At 44.1% G+C, this 12,171-nt stretch overlaps 1 protein-coding gene across 1 annotated transcript in view; it reads right to left on the bottom strand.

The window, feature by feature from the left end:
• Positions 1 to 12,126, bottom strand: part of PLD3 (phospholipase D family member 3) — a 28,283-nt gene extending 16,157 nt beyond the window's left edge. Inside the window, exons 1-8 of the mRNA XM_069746767.1 lie at positions 12,064 to 12,126; positions 8,691 to 8,860; positions 4,899 to 4,957; positions 4,078 to 4,146; positions 3,536 to 3,690; positions 2,180 to 2,363; positions 1,151 to 1,271; positions 327 to 454 (exon numbers count right to left, since the gene is read on the bottom strand). Coding sequence (XP_069602868.1) covers positions 327 to 454; positions 1,151 to 1,271; positions 2,180 to 2,363; positions 3,536 to 3,690; positions 4,078 to 4,146; positions 4,899 to 4,925 — 684 coding nt within the window. The 5' untranslated portion in view covers positions 4,926 to 4,957; positions 8,691 to 8,860; positions 12,064 to 12,126. The remainder of the gene's footprint in view (positions 1 to 326; positions 455 to 1,150; positions 1,272 to 2,179; positions 2,364 to 3,535; positions 3,691 to 4,077; positions 4,147 to 4,898; positions 4,958 to 8,690; positions 8,861 to 12,063) is intronic.
• Between the last annotated feature and the right edge of the window lie 45 nt (positions 12,127 to 12,171).

Genomic DNA, 12,171 nt, shown 5'->3' with positions numbered 1-12,171 from the left:
CTTTATCCACTCCCTTCCCTGCTTTTTTGTACAAAGTCCTAATAAAGTGGTGACTATTTTACCTGGGTAAGTGCGCTCCAATCTTTTTCCTCGTTTTTCCTTTATGAACTCTGTATGTTTTTGTTGGATGCAGCACCCCATTGGTAATGAAAAGGAAATTATCAGCCATATACGCCCTTTGCATGTGGTTTTTGCTGTTGTGCACATTGGGGTCAGATTATCAGGGCAGTGCGGAAGTAGAACTTTCTTTTACCCTGTGATCTGATCCTTGGTTTATTGCCAGTGAGAACAACCAAAACCGAATTTAGCTGATAACAGTAACTTACCTGCGTTAATGATCTCCAGTCCATGTTGGCACTGCCAATATATATATGTTTGCCATCCACCACCCAGAACTTCGTGTGCAGCACGCCATTAGTCAATTGTGGCAGGTCTACGACCCGAACATCAGCTCCTAGGTCCAGACAACAATGAGAGATTGGAGCTAGACAGTTATAAACTTAGTAGTGTAATCTGCTGCAATGTGGCTATTAAAGGGGTGGTTACATCTGACACATTTCTGTGTGGGGGCAATTTTCTGAGATCCCATAAAAGAGAAAGGGCAGAGCATTAGTGATGAGCAAACGTGCTCGGATAAGGTGTTATCTGAGCATGCACGGGTGCTGACCGAGTGTCTTCGGCGTGCTCGAATAATATGTTCAAGTCCCTGCGGCTGCATGTCTATTGGCTGTTCAACAGCAGCAACATATGCAGGGATTGCCTGTTTGTTAATCCCTGCATGTGTTGCACCTGTTGAACAGCCGCGGGGCCTAGAACATATTTTTCGAGCACGCCGAAGACACTCGGTTAGCACCCGAGCATGCTCAGATAACACCCTATCCATGCACATTCGCTGATCACTCCATTACTGACAGTGAGTAAGGCTGCAAACATCATCTTACTGGACACTTATGTCATATCATATGAACGTGCCAGAAATATCTCAGATAGTAACATCCCTTTAACGTAGTGCACACTTTTGTTAGTCAGTAAGAAAATACATCCCTTGGTTTTCTGGTGTTGGGAGGCTGAATACAAGTTTTCTCCATTGCAATCTTGTAAAGCCGCAAAAGGTCCCCTCTATATTACCAAACTAAGGCTAGACCCTTACCGCTGGCTCTCAGCGCATTAATATCTGCGTCTTTGGTTGGAGATCCTGACGGGTTGACTGCAACTCTTAGGCTGATACCTCGCTGCTTTAATTTAATCATTTCTTGTAGAATTTGTTCCCCCTGTAAGCAAAAATGATTTGCTTCGTTACATGTTTTAATTATCAAGTGCACATAATTTATAATAGAAAAAAATGCTACGTTGCGTGCATTTTTACTATGCGCCTATATTCTCGGAATAACATAAGGCGTTTCCTACTAAAAGTCTACCTAGGGGTTGGGGTTTGCATGCAAGGACTGAGCTGCTGCAAAAAAAAAAAATATTAAAAAAATCAGTGCAAAATTGAGCAGATATTGTTTTGGATTTGATGCTGCACATTTTCTACACTTGATGTGCAAAAGGTTTCTGCCCCATGTATACAGCCCAAAAACATGGCTACAAAATCTCAGTGTTTGTAGATCCCTTCCAATTATATTGACTTGAGCTGCCTAACCCCCATCCCAAAAAAATAAAGTGGCTCGGAGAAAAAGGATTTTACGGTGAGTACACAAAAATCCCTGTATACATGTTTCTGACGTGCCTGCTCTGCCTAGAGTATTTCAGTCTCCAATAGAAAAAAAAAAGTTTGGGAAAATTTTCAACTATTTTCTATTCTGTTTCCTCCATCGAGATCTGTTTGTTGTCAGTGAATGAGACAAACTTGTCATTGCAGAATTCTTAAAGCTTTTTCATAAAACTTGAAAACCCTGATATTCTAGATTGTGAGCCTTCGCAGGCAGGGTCCTCTCTCCTCCTGTACCAGTTATGGCTTGTATTGTTTAAGATTATTGTACTTGTTTTTATTATGTATACCCCTCCTCACATTTAAAGCGCCATGGAATAAATGGCGCTATAACAAATAATAATAATATTCTAACATTAGATAGAAAACCTGTGTGGCCACAATATAGCTGATAAGACAGACCACAAATATAAGCAATCAGTTACAGGATGACATAAGCGCTTTACAGAAGCAGCAGACATATTTTACCTCTTGAGCGGACGGATGCTTGGTGTGGGTGTCATTATTGGTCAGGGTCCAGTAGAAAGATGCGATGTCCACACTGCACTTAGCTTGGCTTAGGAGGGTCATCCAGCTCTGAAATACTGAAGGACTGATGGTGGAGTTGGGAGAATATTCCAGCCCTTCAGGGATGCTTTCCACTAGAACGATACTAAGATATAAAAAGTTGTCATGTACATGCAACCACAGCAACTCTGCAGCAAGTAACAACATGTCTACATCCTCCGATCTGATCCCCTCATACCTACAGATTGGTGGGGATGTGAGTCCTGATGCCTTCATACCTGCAGATTGGTGGGGATGTGAGTCCTGATGCCTTCATACCTGCAGATTGGTGGGGATGTGAGTCCTGATGCCTTCATACCTGCAGATTGGTGGGGATCTGAGTTCTGATACCCTCATACCTGCAGATTGGTGGGGATCTGAGTCCTGATACCCTCATACCTGCAGATTGGTGGGGATCTGAGTCCTGATACCCTCATACCTGCAGATTGGTGGGGATCTGAGTCCTATCTGCAGGTATGAAGATATCAGGACTCAGATCCCCACCAAATACCCTCATATCTGCAAATTGGTGGGGATCTGAGTCCTGATACCCTCATACCTGCAGATAGGACTCAGATCCCCACCAATCTGCAGGTATGAGGGTATCAGGACTCAGATCCCCACCAATCTGCAGGTATGAGGGTATCAGGACTCAGATCCCCACCAATTTGCAGATATGAAGGTATCGGGACTCAGATCCCCACCAAATACCTTCATATCTGCAAATTGGTGAGGATCTGAGTCCTGATACCTTCATATCGGCAAATTGGTGAGGATCTGAGTCCTGATACCTTCATATTGGCAAATTGGTGAGGATCTGAGTCCTGATATCTTCATATCTGCAAATTGGTGGAGATCTGAGTCCTAATACCCTCATATCTGCAAATTGGTGGGGATCTGAGTCCTGATACCTTCATATCTGAAAATTGGTGGGAATCTGAGTCCTGATACCTTTATATCTGCAAATTGGTGAGGATCTGAGTTCTAATACCCTCACCAATCTTGCAATAGACCTCCACCCTGAGAAGTGCACAGCAAGCTGGTGCACACCTAGAGGCTGCAGTACAGATTCAATTGAAATAAATAGTGTACGAAGAATTGAAAAAAAAAATTATATATATATATATATATATATATATATATATATATATATATATATATAGTTAGTTGTGATTATATATCCCCCCCCCCCACTCCCATAAACCTGATACCAGCGCTAAAAGAACAAAAACATTTAAAAAAAAAATAATGGAAAAACCCTGTCATTAGTTGGCTCACTTGCACGGATCGCTGCAGCTGTTGTCTTGCTTCACCAAGATCTCCATCTTCTCAGTCGAGCTTGAACAGAGCAATGGGAATAGCAGAAGCTGTGCGGCCATGAGACAGAACAGCACAGTGACTACAATGGCAATGACCAAAGCACACTGATAGTACTGCAAGGAAAAGAATATACATGTTATTCTACCACTCACACTCAAACATAGAATGCCTAGAAAATCCCCCAAAAAATGCAGTACGGTAGAGAAATTCCAAATATTACTGTAATGTGTCAGAAAGCGGTAAAAAGAAGAAGTCTACACAAAGAAAAATAACAAAAAAATTGCTACCTAAGGTGTATGGATCCATTTTAACACATGCATCTATAGCTTTCTTGATGCATACAGTAACGTATACTGCAAACACCATACTTATAACAAGCACTTACTAATAAAAAAAAGCATATAATGATGTAACATCTTCTGTACACAATTCTTTGCACACAGCTTTCTACATTACCAAATCCCCTGCTATAACAGTTTGAGATTTGAAGATAGACATACCCTGCGGGCACTGTTCTGTAAGTGGCCCATATATACCAGATGTTCTTCTGCCTCCTCCGGGGAGGAAATCTGGGGAAAAAACACACACACACACTCCACACATGAGTACAGGGATAGTCCTTAGATCTAGATAGAGCAATCCAAAAAAGTCTCAATTAATCATTTGTTTTGATAGATAAATGTTGTAAGTCAGAAAACTGAGCAGAAGTAAAAGGATGGAACATTTCCCTAATGAAGCCTACATTCACATAATGGAAGATTTCTGTCTGGATTTGGGCGCGGAAAATCTGTAGCACGTTACACAGTTTTACTAAATCACATCCGACCACTGCAGAAGGATATGTGACTGTAAACTGCCCCGTGGTTCAGATTATAAAGGGAACTTGTCATCCGATTCATGATGCCCAAACCACGAGCTTCTTCATTGCAGACGTGAAGTTCTTATGTCGTAATGTTGAAGATTCAGATAAAACACACAGGAAAAACCCGCCGAAGACAATGTGTCTCTGATGACCAATGCTGGTGGCTTCCCCACATCCAGTTCCCATTGACCGACACGTCAGCAGATAGTTGACCTCATTTCATGGAAGGCTTTTTTCAGCCACACGTTCCCATATTTTCTCTGCCATCTGTGTTGAACCTGTCCCCATAATAGGCCACATTTAAAAAGTGGCGGCAAAGTAAGAGGAGAGGTTCTCCTGAATTTTCTCTTTTGCTCACGGGAAACCAAAAAAAAACAAACAAAAAACATGTACGTTTTTCAGAAGCCGAAGTCAGTAACAATTGATGAAAATAAAATGTGTGTTACACTAAGTACTCACTGGTTTGTAGACAACTTTTGGTTTCATTGTTGACCCAGTTCTGTTAAGTCACAAAAGTTCTGATCAAGAAAAAAGGAGGCAAAAATTACTATTTGGTCAGGAAGTGTTCAGAATTTCACATTATTCAAACATTCAGTCCAGCTAAAGATCCGGTCAAGAACGTGCGGAGTGATGTGAATTTGGCTTAGTAATAGGTCATCTAATATTTACCGTAATATCAGCCAAACGTGTGGTCACTCACTTCCGCAGCTCCTGACCACTATTGTTCCTCCCATTGTTGATGTGCTCCTTGTGTTCATAGGGCTTTAGGTACAACCCCGCAGATTGCAGAAGTTTCTGAAGGTCAGGATGTGTAATCGAGTTTTAGACAGAAGAGACCGGCATGTGACTAGCCACCGTGATTCACAAGGTTTGGGTTTTTTTTGCTGATCTTCCAACTATTCAGGAACATTCAGCTAGATCGGGATTCTAATGTTCGGCAACTTTTTTGACGATGACAGCAGTCACGTGCCACAGAACACCGGCTGCATTCAATTTAAGAAGATTTATATAAAAACAATATATATCACAAAAGGGTAAAGACTCAGTCAGCTACCCTAAACTATTATCAAAATACTTTGGTCAAGGCGGAGAGGTATATAAGAGTCCGAGGAGATCAGGTTAGGAGACCGGTGACCATATAAATGATGGACGTGTGATGTGATCCTCCCTGAAGACAAGCTCCAGAGATGTCCACCAGCTTCTTCATTCCCTCTCAGCAATGAGAACACATACAGGATCCACCAGACCAAGCGGGAATGCAAATAGTAGAAGGTGGTTCAGAAGACGTGGGCACAACCCATCAGCTATCGAAAGTGTATAGGCACCTGTAGGAGGACCACACAGGACAGATCTGCTCACCAAACCAACAGATACCATGTGTTCTGTCCAGAGAAAAGGACATAACCTGCTACCAAACACCTCTGATGGCATCTTCTCCAAGAAAAAAAGGATAGTGCATATTGAAATCCATCTCACCAAATATCAGGGAAAAGTCCCACCCCACCATTTACATTAAAAGCTGATATTACTGGTGACGACTGGGGATGTAGGAGTATTTGATTTATGCATTTGCAGGCTGCATATTTTGGTTATGGCATGGACTACCCCGGTGAATAGCTTCCAGTACAGATAATGCTCAGGACTTGATGCATTTGATCACTTTGGAGGCTACAGATCTACTCGGGTCACAAGATAGGAATTGCAGCCAATTTCCCATCACATGCTATGTCCGTAGTTCCCGTGATGCGAGGCTGAGCAGCAGGATACTGACCTACATTGCAGAGCTGTGATTCATTCGGGTGAGGTGTTCGACAGGTTTCAGGTAGGCCAAGGATAATACAGCGCCATGGGCAGGACTGCCCTAAATAAATCACGGACTGAGCTCTGACATGGGGAATTCTATTATTTTTTATTTGATTGGGGCAGGTTCCAGGGCTTGGATCTCCACCAATCAGTAAGGCAACACCTAACCGTTTTTTTTTTTTTTTTAACCGGCCAACCCCTTGAACTCTGCCGAGAGCAACTCACCCATCTTCATGCGCCGGTACTGGATAATGGGTAGGAAAAACGACTTGTGGAAATATTAAATATACTTTAGGCTTATTTCACACTTCCAACATTCAAGGCCCAAGTACGGACTGCGGACCGGACCAACTTATGACTTCAGAAAATTAGGTCATATTTCTGAATACAGTCTAACAGCAGAGGGAACAACTGAGACGTGACGATTATCCTGGGCTGGGGTACTTGGATATATGGGAGGGCAACGTATTTAACCCTTTATGGTGGGTGAAGGAAAGCCTGACCGCAGCTGTCCTAACAGAACACGGTACTCTTATTATGGCTGCATGGTCTTCTTATTCTCATCGGATATTATGGGGAGCTGTTCCCTATTTTTCCTGCATGTTGCGAGGACATGTCACCTCCCCCCCCCCAAGGGCCATACAGAAGTAGATAACAAGGTAGACTTCACATTGTTTACCAAGGAAGTAGAAGACGCGCTGACACGTCATAATCCCTCCAGCTCATAGACGGGCGCAGATTGTATTGTGAAACCTCCCGGCTTCTAATAACTCCCATTCTTTGTCATTATCAGGGGGGTTGGTGAGAACAGGAGAGAAGTAACTGAAGACGATGCAGCGACTACTGGGCAGGGTTGGTTTTCTGCACTGACAAAATAGAGCGCTATGTTGGAATAATTTGGCCTAAATGATTTTTTTTTCTTTTCTTTTACTCTATCGGTGGCTTTTTAACCATATCAAAGCTTTAAAATGTTGCATGTAAATGACCCCATACACATTAGAATAACTACGGCTGATATTAACGGGTGCAGCAGACGCTCTCATCTGTCTCATAAGGATGTCGGCCGACTGATCATTGAGGAAGAGGTCGATTGGAGATGTCCGAATTCAGACCGCTGATCGATTTGTTCTCTCTGAAGATGATCCGCCAGCGGCTTTTCGAAAGAGGACACAGGAGCGTTTGTCCGAACAAGTGCTTTTGCGTATGGGGTGAGCAAACACAAAAATGACAAGCAGTAGGAAGATTAAAAAAATTAAATAAAATTTAAAAAAAAAAATTGATAAAAATAATACTGTAGAAACCATAATCATGGGAAAATACAAAATGCTGAAAAAAACAAAAGACAAAAAAACGGATGAACCAAGGCCTTAAAGGAATGTTCCATGATTGATTTTCAGAAGTGCAGCATTGTTCTACATCTCGGCTTTCTGAATGATTGGATCAGTAGCTCGATCACACCGCTGGTTTGAGCGGTTGATCTATGCGCTCTCCCATGCGGCATCGGAGGAGAAAAGAGGCGCTGGAACTGGCCGGGTCAGTGTAGCTTCAGAGGAGCACTCGCAAACTGTTGAAAATAGCTTGTAAGAGCTGCGCTCGTTGCCTAGGAGACCGGCCGCTGCTGATAGACTGCAGTGGTGGCTGGTAACCTGGGTCAGTAAACAATTAAAAATACCTTTGTTTTTTAAGATTGGAGAGGATTTTTAATATTGAATGAACTGCAAAGTTCATTGTTTTAACAAGAACTTTGCAAGAAATTTTGTAATAATAATAATATAATAATAATAATTTTTATTTATATAGCGCCAACATATTCCGCAGCGCTTTACAAATTATAGAGGGGACTTGTACAGACAATAGACATTACAGCATAACAGAAATACAGTTCAAAACAGATACCAGGAGGAATGAGGGCCCTGCTCGCAAGCTTACAGACTATGAGGAAAAGGGGAGACACGAGAGGTGGATGGTGGTAATAACCTTTTAACCTTATGGAAAATCCAACTTTTTTTTCATAAATAAGCAAAAAAAAAAACAATCATTAAGTTTAATTAAAAGAAAGAAAAAAAAAGTGCAATGAAAGCAGAAACTCGACCTCATTGTATATAAATACTACAATATACATTCACCACGACTTAATGTGCCGCAATAACGCAGTGAGCAACTTTTGACGAGTGTCACTTTTCCATACGGCACATGTGAGCTCTGCGCGACCGATTGTCGCGGTGCAGTTACTGCACTGTATGACGGACATCGTTAGATATAATAATAATATCGCTGTGGTTTACATCTCACACAGAACACAGAGAACGCAGGGTCCGGATACAAGGACTGAGGCTCAGAAAGAGGTGAAACAGGGCAATAGGAGACTAGTGGCAGCATGTCACACAGAGGAGGGTGCGAGACAATAGGGATCCCTCCTTGTATCCATACAACTGAGACAAAACCTACCGAGAGCTCAGCAGGCAGCGTCCTCCTCCACGGTCATCTGTGCAATACAAGGCAGCAGCTGCCCAAACAGGCCTGGTGGGCCGTACTGGGGGCCGGGCAGGACGCGGCCAGGAGGGGCCTCGCAGCTGTGGCTTCCTGATGTAGGAGTGGTTATTATTCCAGGGCTGCGGCTGCAAAGAAGAGAGCAGAGAAGTCACTTGGGTTCATTATTATCATTATTTATTTATAAAACCCCATTAATTCCAAGGTGCTGTACATGAGAAAAGGGGTTACATACAGAGTTATAGATATCGTTAACAGTAAACTAATTTAAGATGACAGACTGGTACAAAGGGGAGAGGACCCTGTCCTTGCGGACTTACATTCTACGGGATAATGGGGAAGAGACAGAAGGACAGGGGGTGCGGCGGTGGTGAAGCAGCAGCTCTGGTGGTGGTGAGGCGGCAGCTCTGGTGGTGGTGAGGCGGCAGCTCGGGTGGTGGTGAGGCGGCAGCTCCGGCGGTTGGTGAGGCGGCTGCTCTGGTGGTGGTGAGGCGACAGCTCGGGTGGTGGTGAGGCGGCAGTTCTGGTGGTGGTGAGGCGGCAGTTCTGGTGGTGGTGAGGCGGCAGCTCTGGTGGTGGTGAGGCGGCAGCTCGGGTGGTGGTGAGGCGGCAGCTCGGGTGGTGGTGAGGCGGCTGCTCTGGTGGTGGTGAGGCGACAGCTCGGGTGGTGGAGAGGCGGCAGTTCTGGTGGTGGTGAGGCGGCAGTTCTGGTGGTGGTGAGGCGGCAGTTCTGGTGGTGGTGAGGCGGCAGCTCTGGTGGTGGTGAGGCGGCAGCTCGGGTGGTGGTGAGGCGGCAGCTCGGGTGGTGGTGAGGCGGCTGCTCTGGTGGTGGTGAGGCGACAGCTCGGGTGGTGGTGAGGCGGCAGCTCGGGTGGTGGTGAGGCGGCAGCTCGGGTGGTGGTGAGTCGGCAGCTCGGGTGGTGGTGAGGCGGCAGCTCGGGTGGTGGTGGTGAGGCAGCAGAATGGTTATTGCAGGCTGTAGGCTTTCCTGAAGAGATGGGTTTTCAGATTCCGTCTGAAGAATCCGAGGATGGTGGATAATCGGACGTGTTGAGGCGTGCAATTCCAGAGGATGGGGGATATTCGGGAGAAGTCTTGGAGGCCGTTGTGCGAGGAATGAATGTGTGGAGGAGAGTAGGAGGTCAGGTAGAACAGAGGGAGAGAGGTGCATGGATTCAGGGGTGCAGATGATGATTTTCCTTTTCATTTGTAAATGTCTTAAACTTCCCCAAGTTTTAATTTTTTTCATAAGCACCTTTTAAGAACTATAACCTTTTTTAACAATAAGATATGTCACAGCTCACCCCGCTCTTCCTGTACAATGACTAATAACACCTCTATATACAGTAGATAACACAGGATCCACCATTCAAGGTGATATCACAGCTCACCTCCTCCTCATGTACAATGACTGATAACACGTGTATATAGTGGATAACACAGGATCCAAAATACACAATAGGTGATGTCACAGCTCACCTCCTCTTCCTGTACAATGATAGATAACACCTCTATATACAGCTGATAATGCAGGATCCACAATTCACAATAGCTGATGTCACAGCTCACCTCCTCCTCCTCCTGTACAATGACTGATAACGCCTCTATATATAGCTGATAACGCAGGATCCACCATACACAACAGGTGATTTCACAGCTCACTTCCTCCTCCTGTACAATGACTGATAAAGCCTCTATATATAGCTGATAACGCAGGATCCACCATTCACAACAGGTGATATCACAGCTCACCTCCTCCTGAACAATGACTGATAATAACTCTATATACAGTAGATAACACAGGATCCACCATTCACAATCGGTGATGTCACAGATCACCTCCTCCTGTACAATGACTTATAACACCTCCATATAGAGTAGATAACACAGGATCCACCATTCAAGGTGATGTCACAGCTCACCTCCTCCTCCTGTACAATGACCGATAACACCTCTATATACAGTAGATAGCACAGGATTCACCATTTACAATAGGAGATATCACAGCTCACCTCCTCCTCCTGTACAATGACCGATAACACCTCTATATACAGTAGATAACACAGGATCCACCATTCACAATAGGTGATGTCACAGCTCACCTCCTCCTCCTGTACAATGACTGATAACACCTCTATATACAGTAGATAGCACAGGATTCACCATTTACAATAGGAGATATCACAGCTCACCTCCTCCTCCTGTACAATGACCGATAACACCTCTATATACAGTAGATAACACAGGATCCACCATACACAATAGGTGATGTCACAGCTCACCTCCTCCTCCTGTACAATGACTGATAACACCTCTATATACAGTAGATAACACAGGATCCACCATACACAATAGGTGATGTCACAGCTCACCTCCTCCTCCTGTACAATGACTGATAACACCTCTATATACAGTAGATAACACAGGATCCACCATTCACAATAGAGGATGTCACAGCTCACCTCCTCCTCCTGTACAATGACTGATAACACCTCTATATACAGTAGATAACACAGGATCCACCATTCAAGGTGATGTCACAGCTCACCTTCTCATTCTAGAAAATATGAAAACGCCAAATTAGTTATTTTTTATTTCTTATAATTACATCGGTGGTGTAAAAAAAAGAAACAAACAAAAAAACAACAAAAATGTGGAATCGCTGCAATCATACTGTCCTGGAGAATCGGATGGTCAGGTCACACCGCATAATGAAGAAGGTGAGAACTAACCCCCCCCCCCCCCCCCAAAAAAAAAGTGTCGTTACTGCATTTTTTTCACCATTGCACCCACTCATCACACAATACACGCCTCATACGGACGTGGGGACAGAAAATTATGGTTGGTTATCTTAGAAGAAAAAAAAATTATATTGTCTCTGTTCTTAAAGCCCTTCTCTTTTTTTCATTACGCAAATTTGGAGACATCCAGTGGTGGACAATCCCTTTAAGGGCAATCCCTTTAAGACAGGGGTCCCCAACTCCAGGCCTCGAGGGCCGCCAACAGTGCAGGTTTTCAGGATTTCTTTAGTATTGCATCGGTGGTAATGTGATCATTTGCACAGGTGATGATTCCAACCCCTATGCAATACTAAGGAAATCCTGAAAACCTGCACTGTTGGCGGCCCTCGAGGCCTGGAGTTGGGGACCACTGCTTTAAGAGAATAAAACTATGACATCTTCAACTCCCATCATGTATATGACTCCGTTATTAACATGCACGCCGCCAGCTAGGAACAATGTGAATACTGCAGGGGATTTGCCTGCAGATAAATTCCCACAATCCCACCACTCCAGTCCACAGGAATTGTTTTGGTCCCGCGTTTATTTACCAGGAATCCCGCACCACGCTGTGGATGACGTCAGCACGCAAACAGCGCCTCACACAAAACTACAATTCCCAAGAGGCCTCGGGTTGCAATTGGCGGTCACGAGTCTGT

This window comes from Ranitomeya imitator, chromosome 2, assembly GCF_032444005.1.
Source record: "Ranitomeya imitator isolate aRanImi1 chromosome 2, aRanImi1.pri, whole genome shotgun sequence".
Taxonomy (NCBI): domain Eukaryota; kingdom Metazoa; phylum Chordata; class Amphibia; order Anura; family Dendrobatidae; genus Ranitomeya; species Ranitomeya imitator.
The sequence above is the reverse complement of the archived record's forward strand: the minus strand, read 5'-3'. Positions and strand labels throughout refer to the sequence as shown.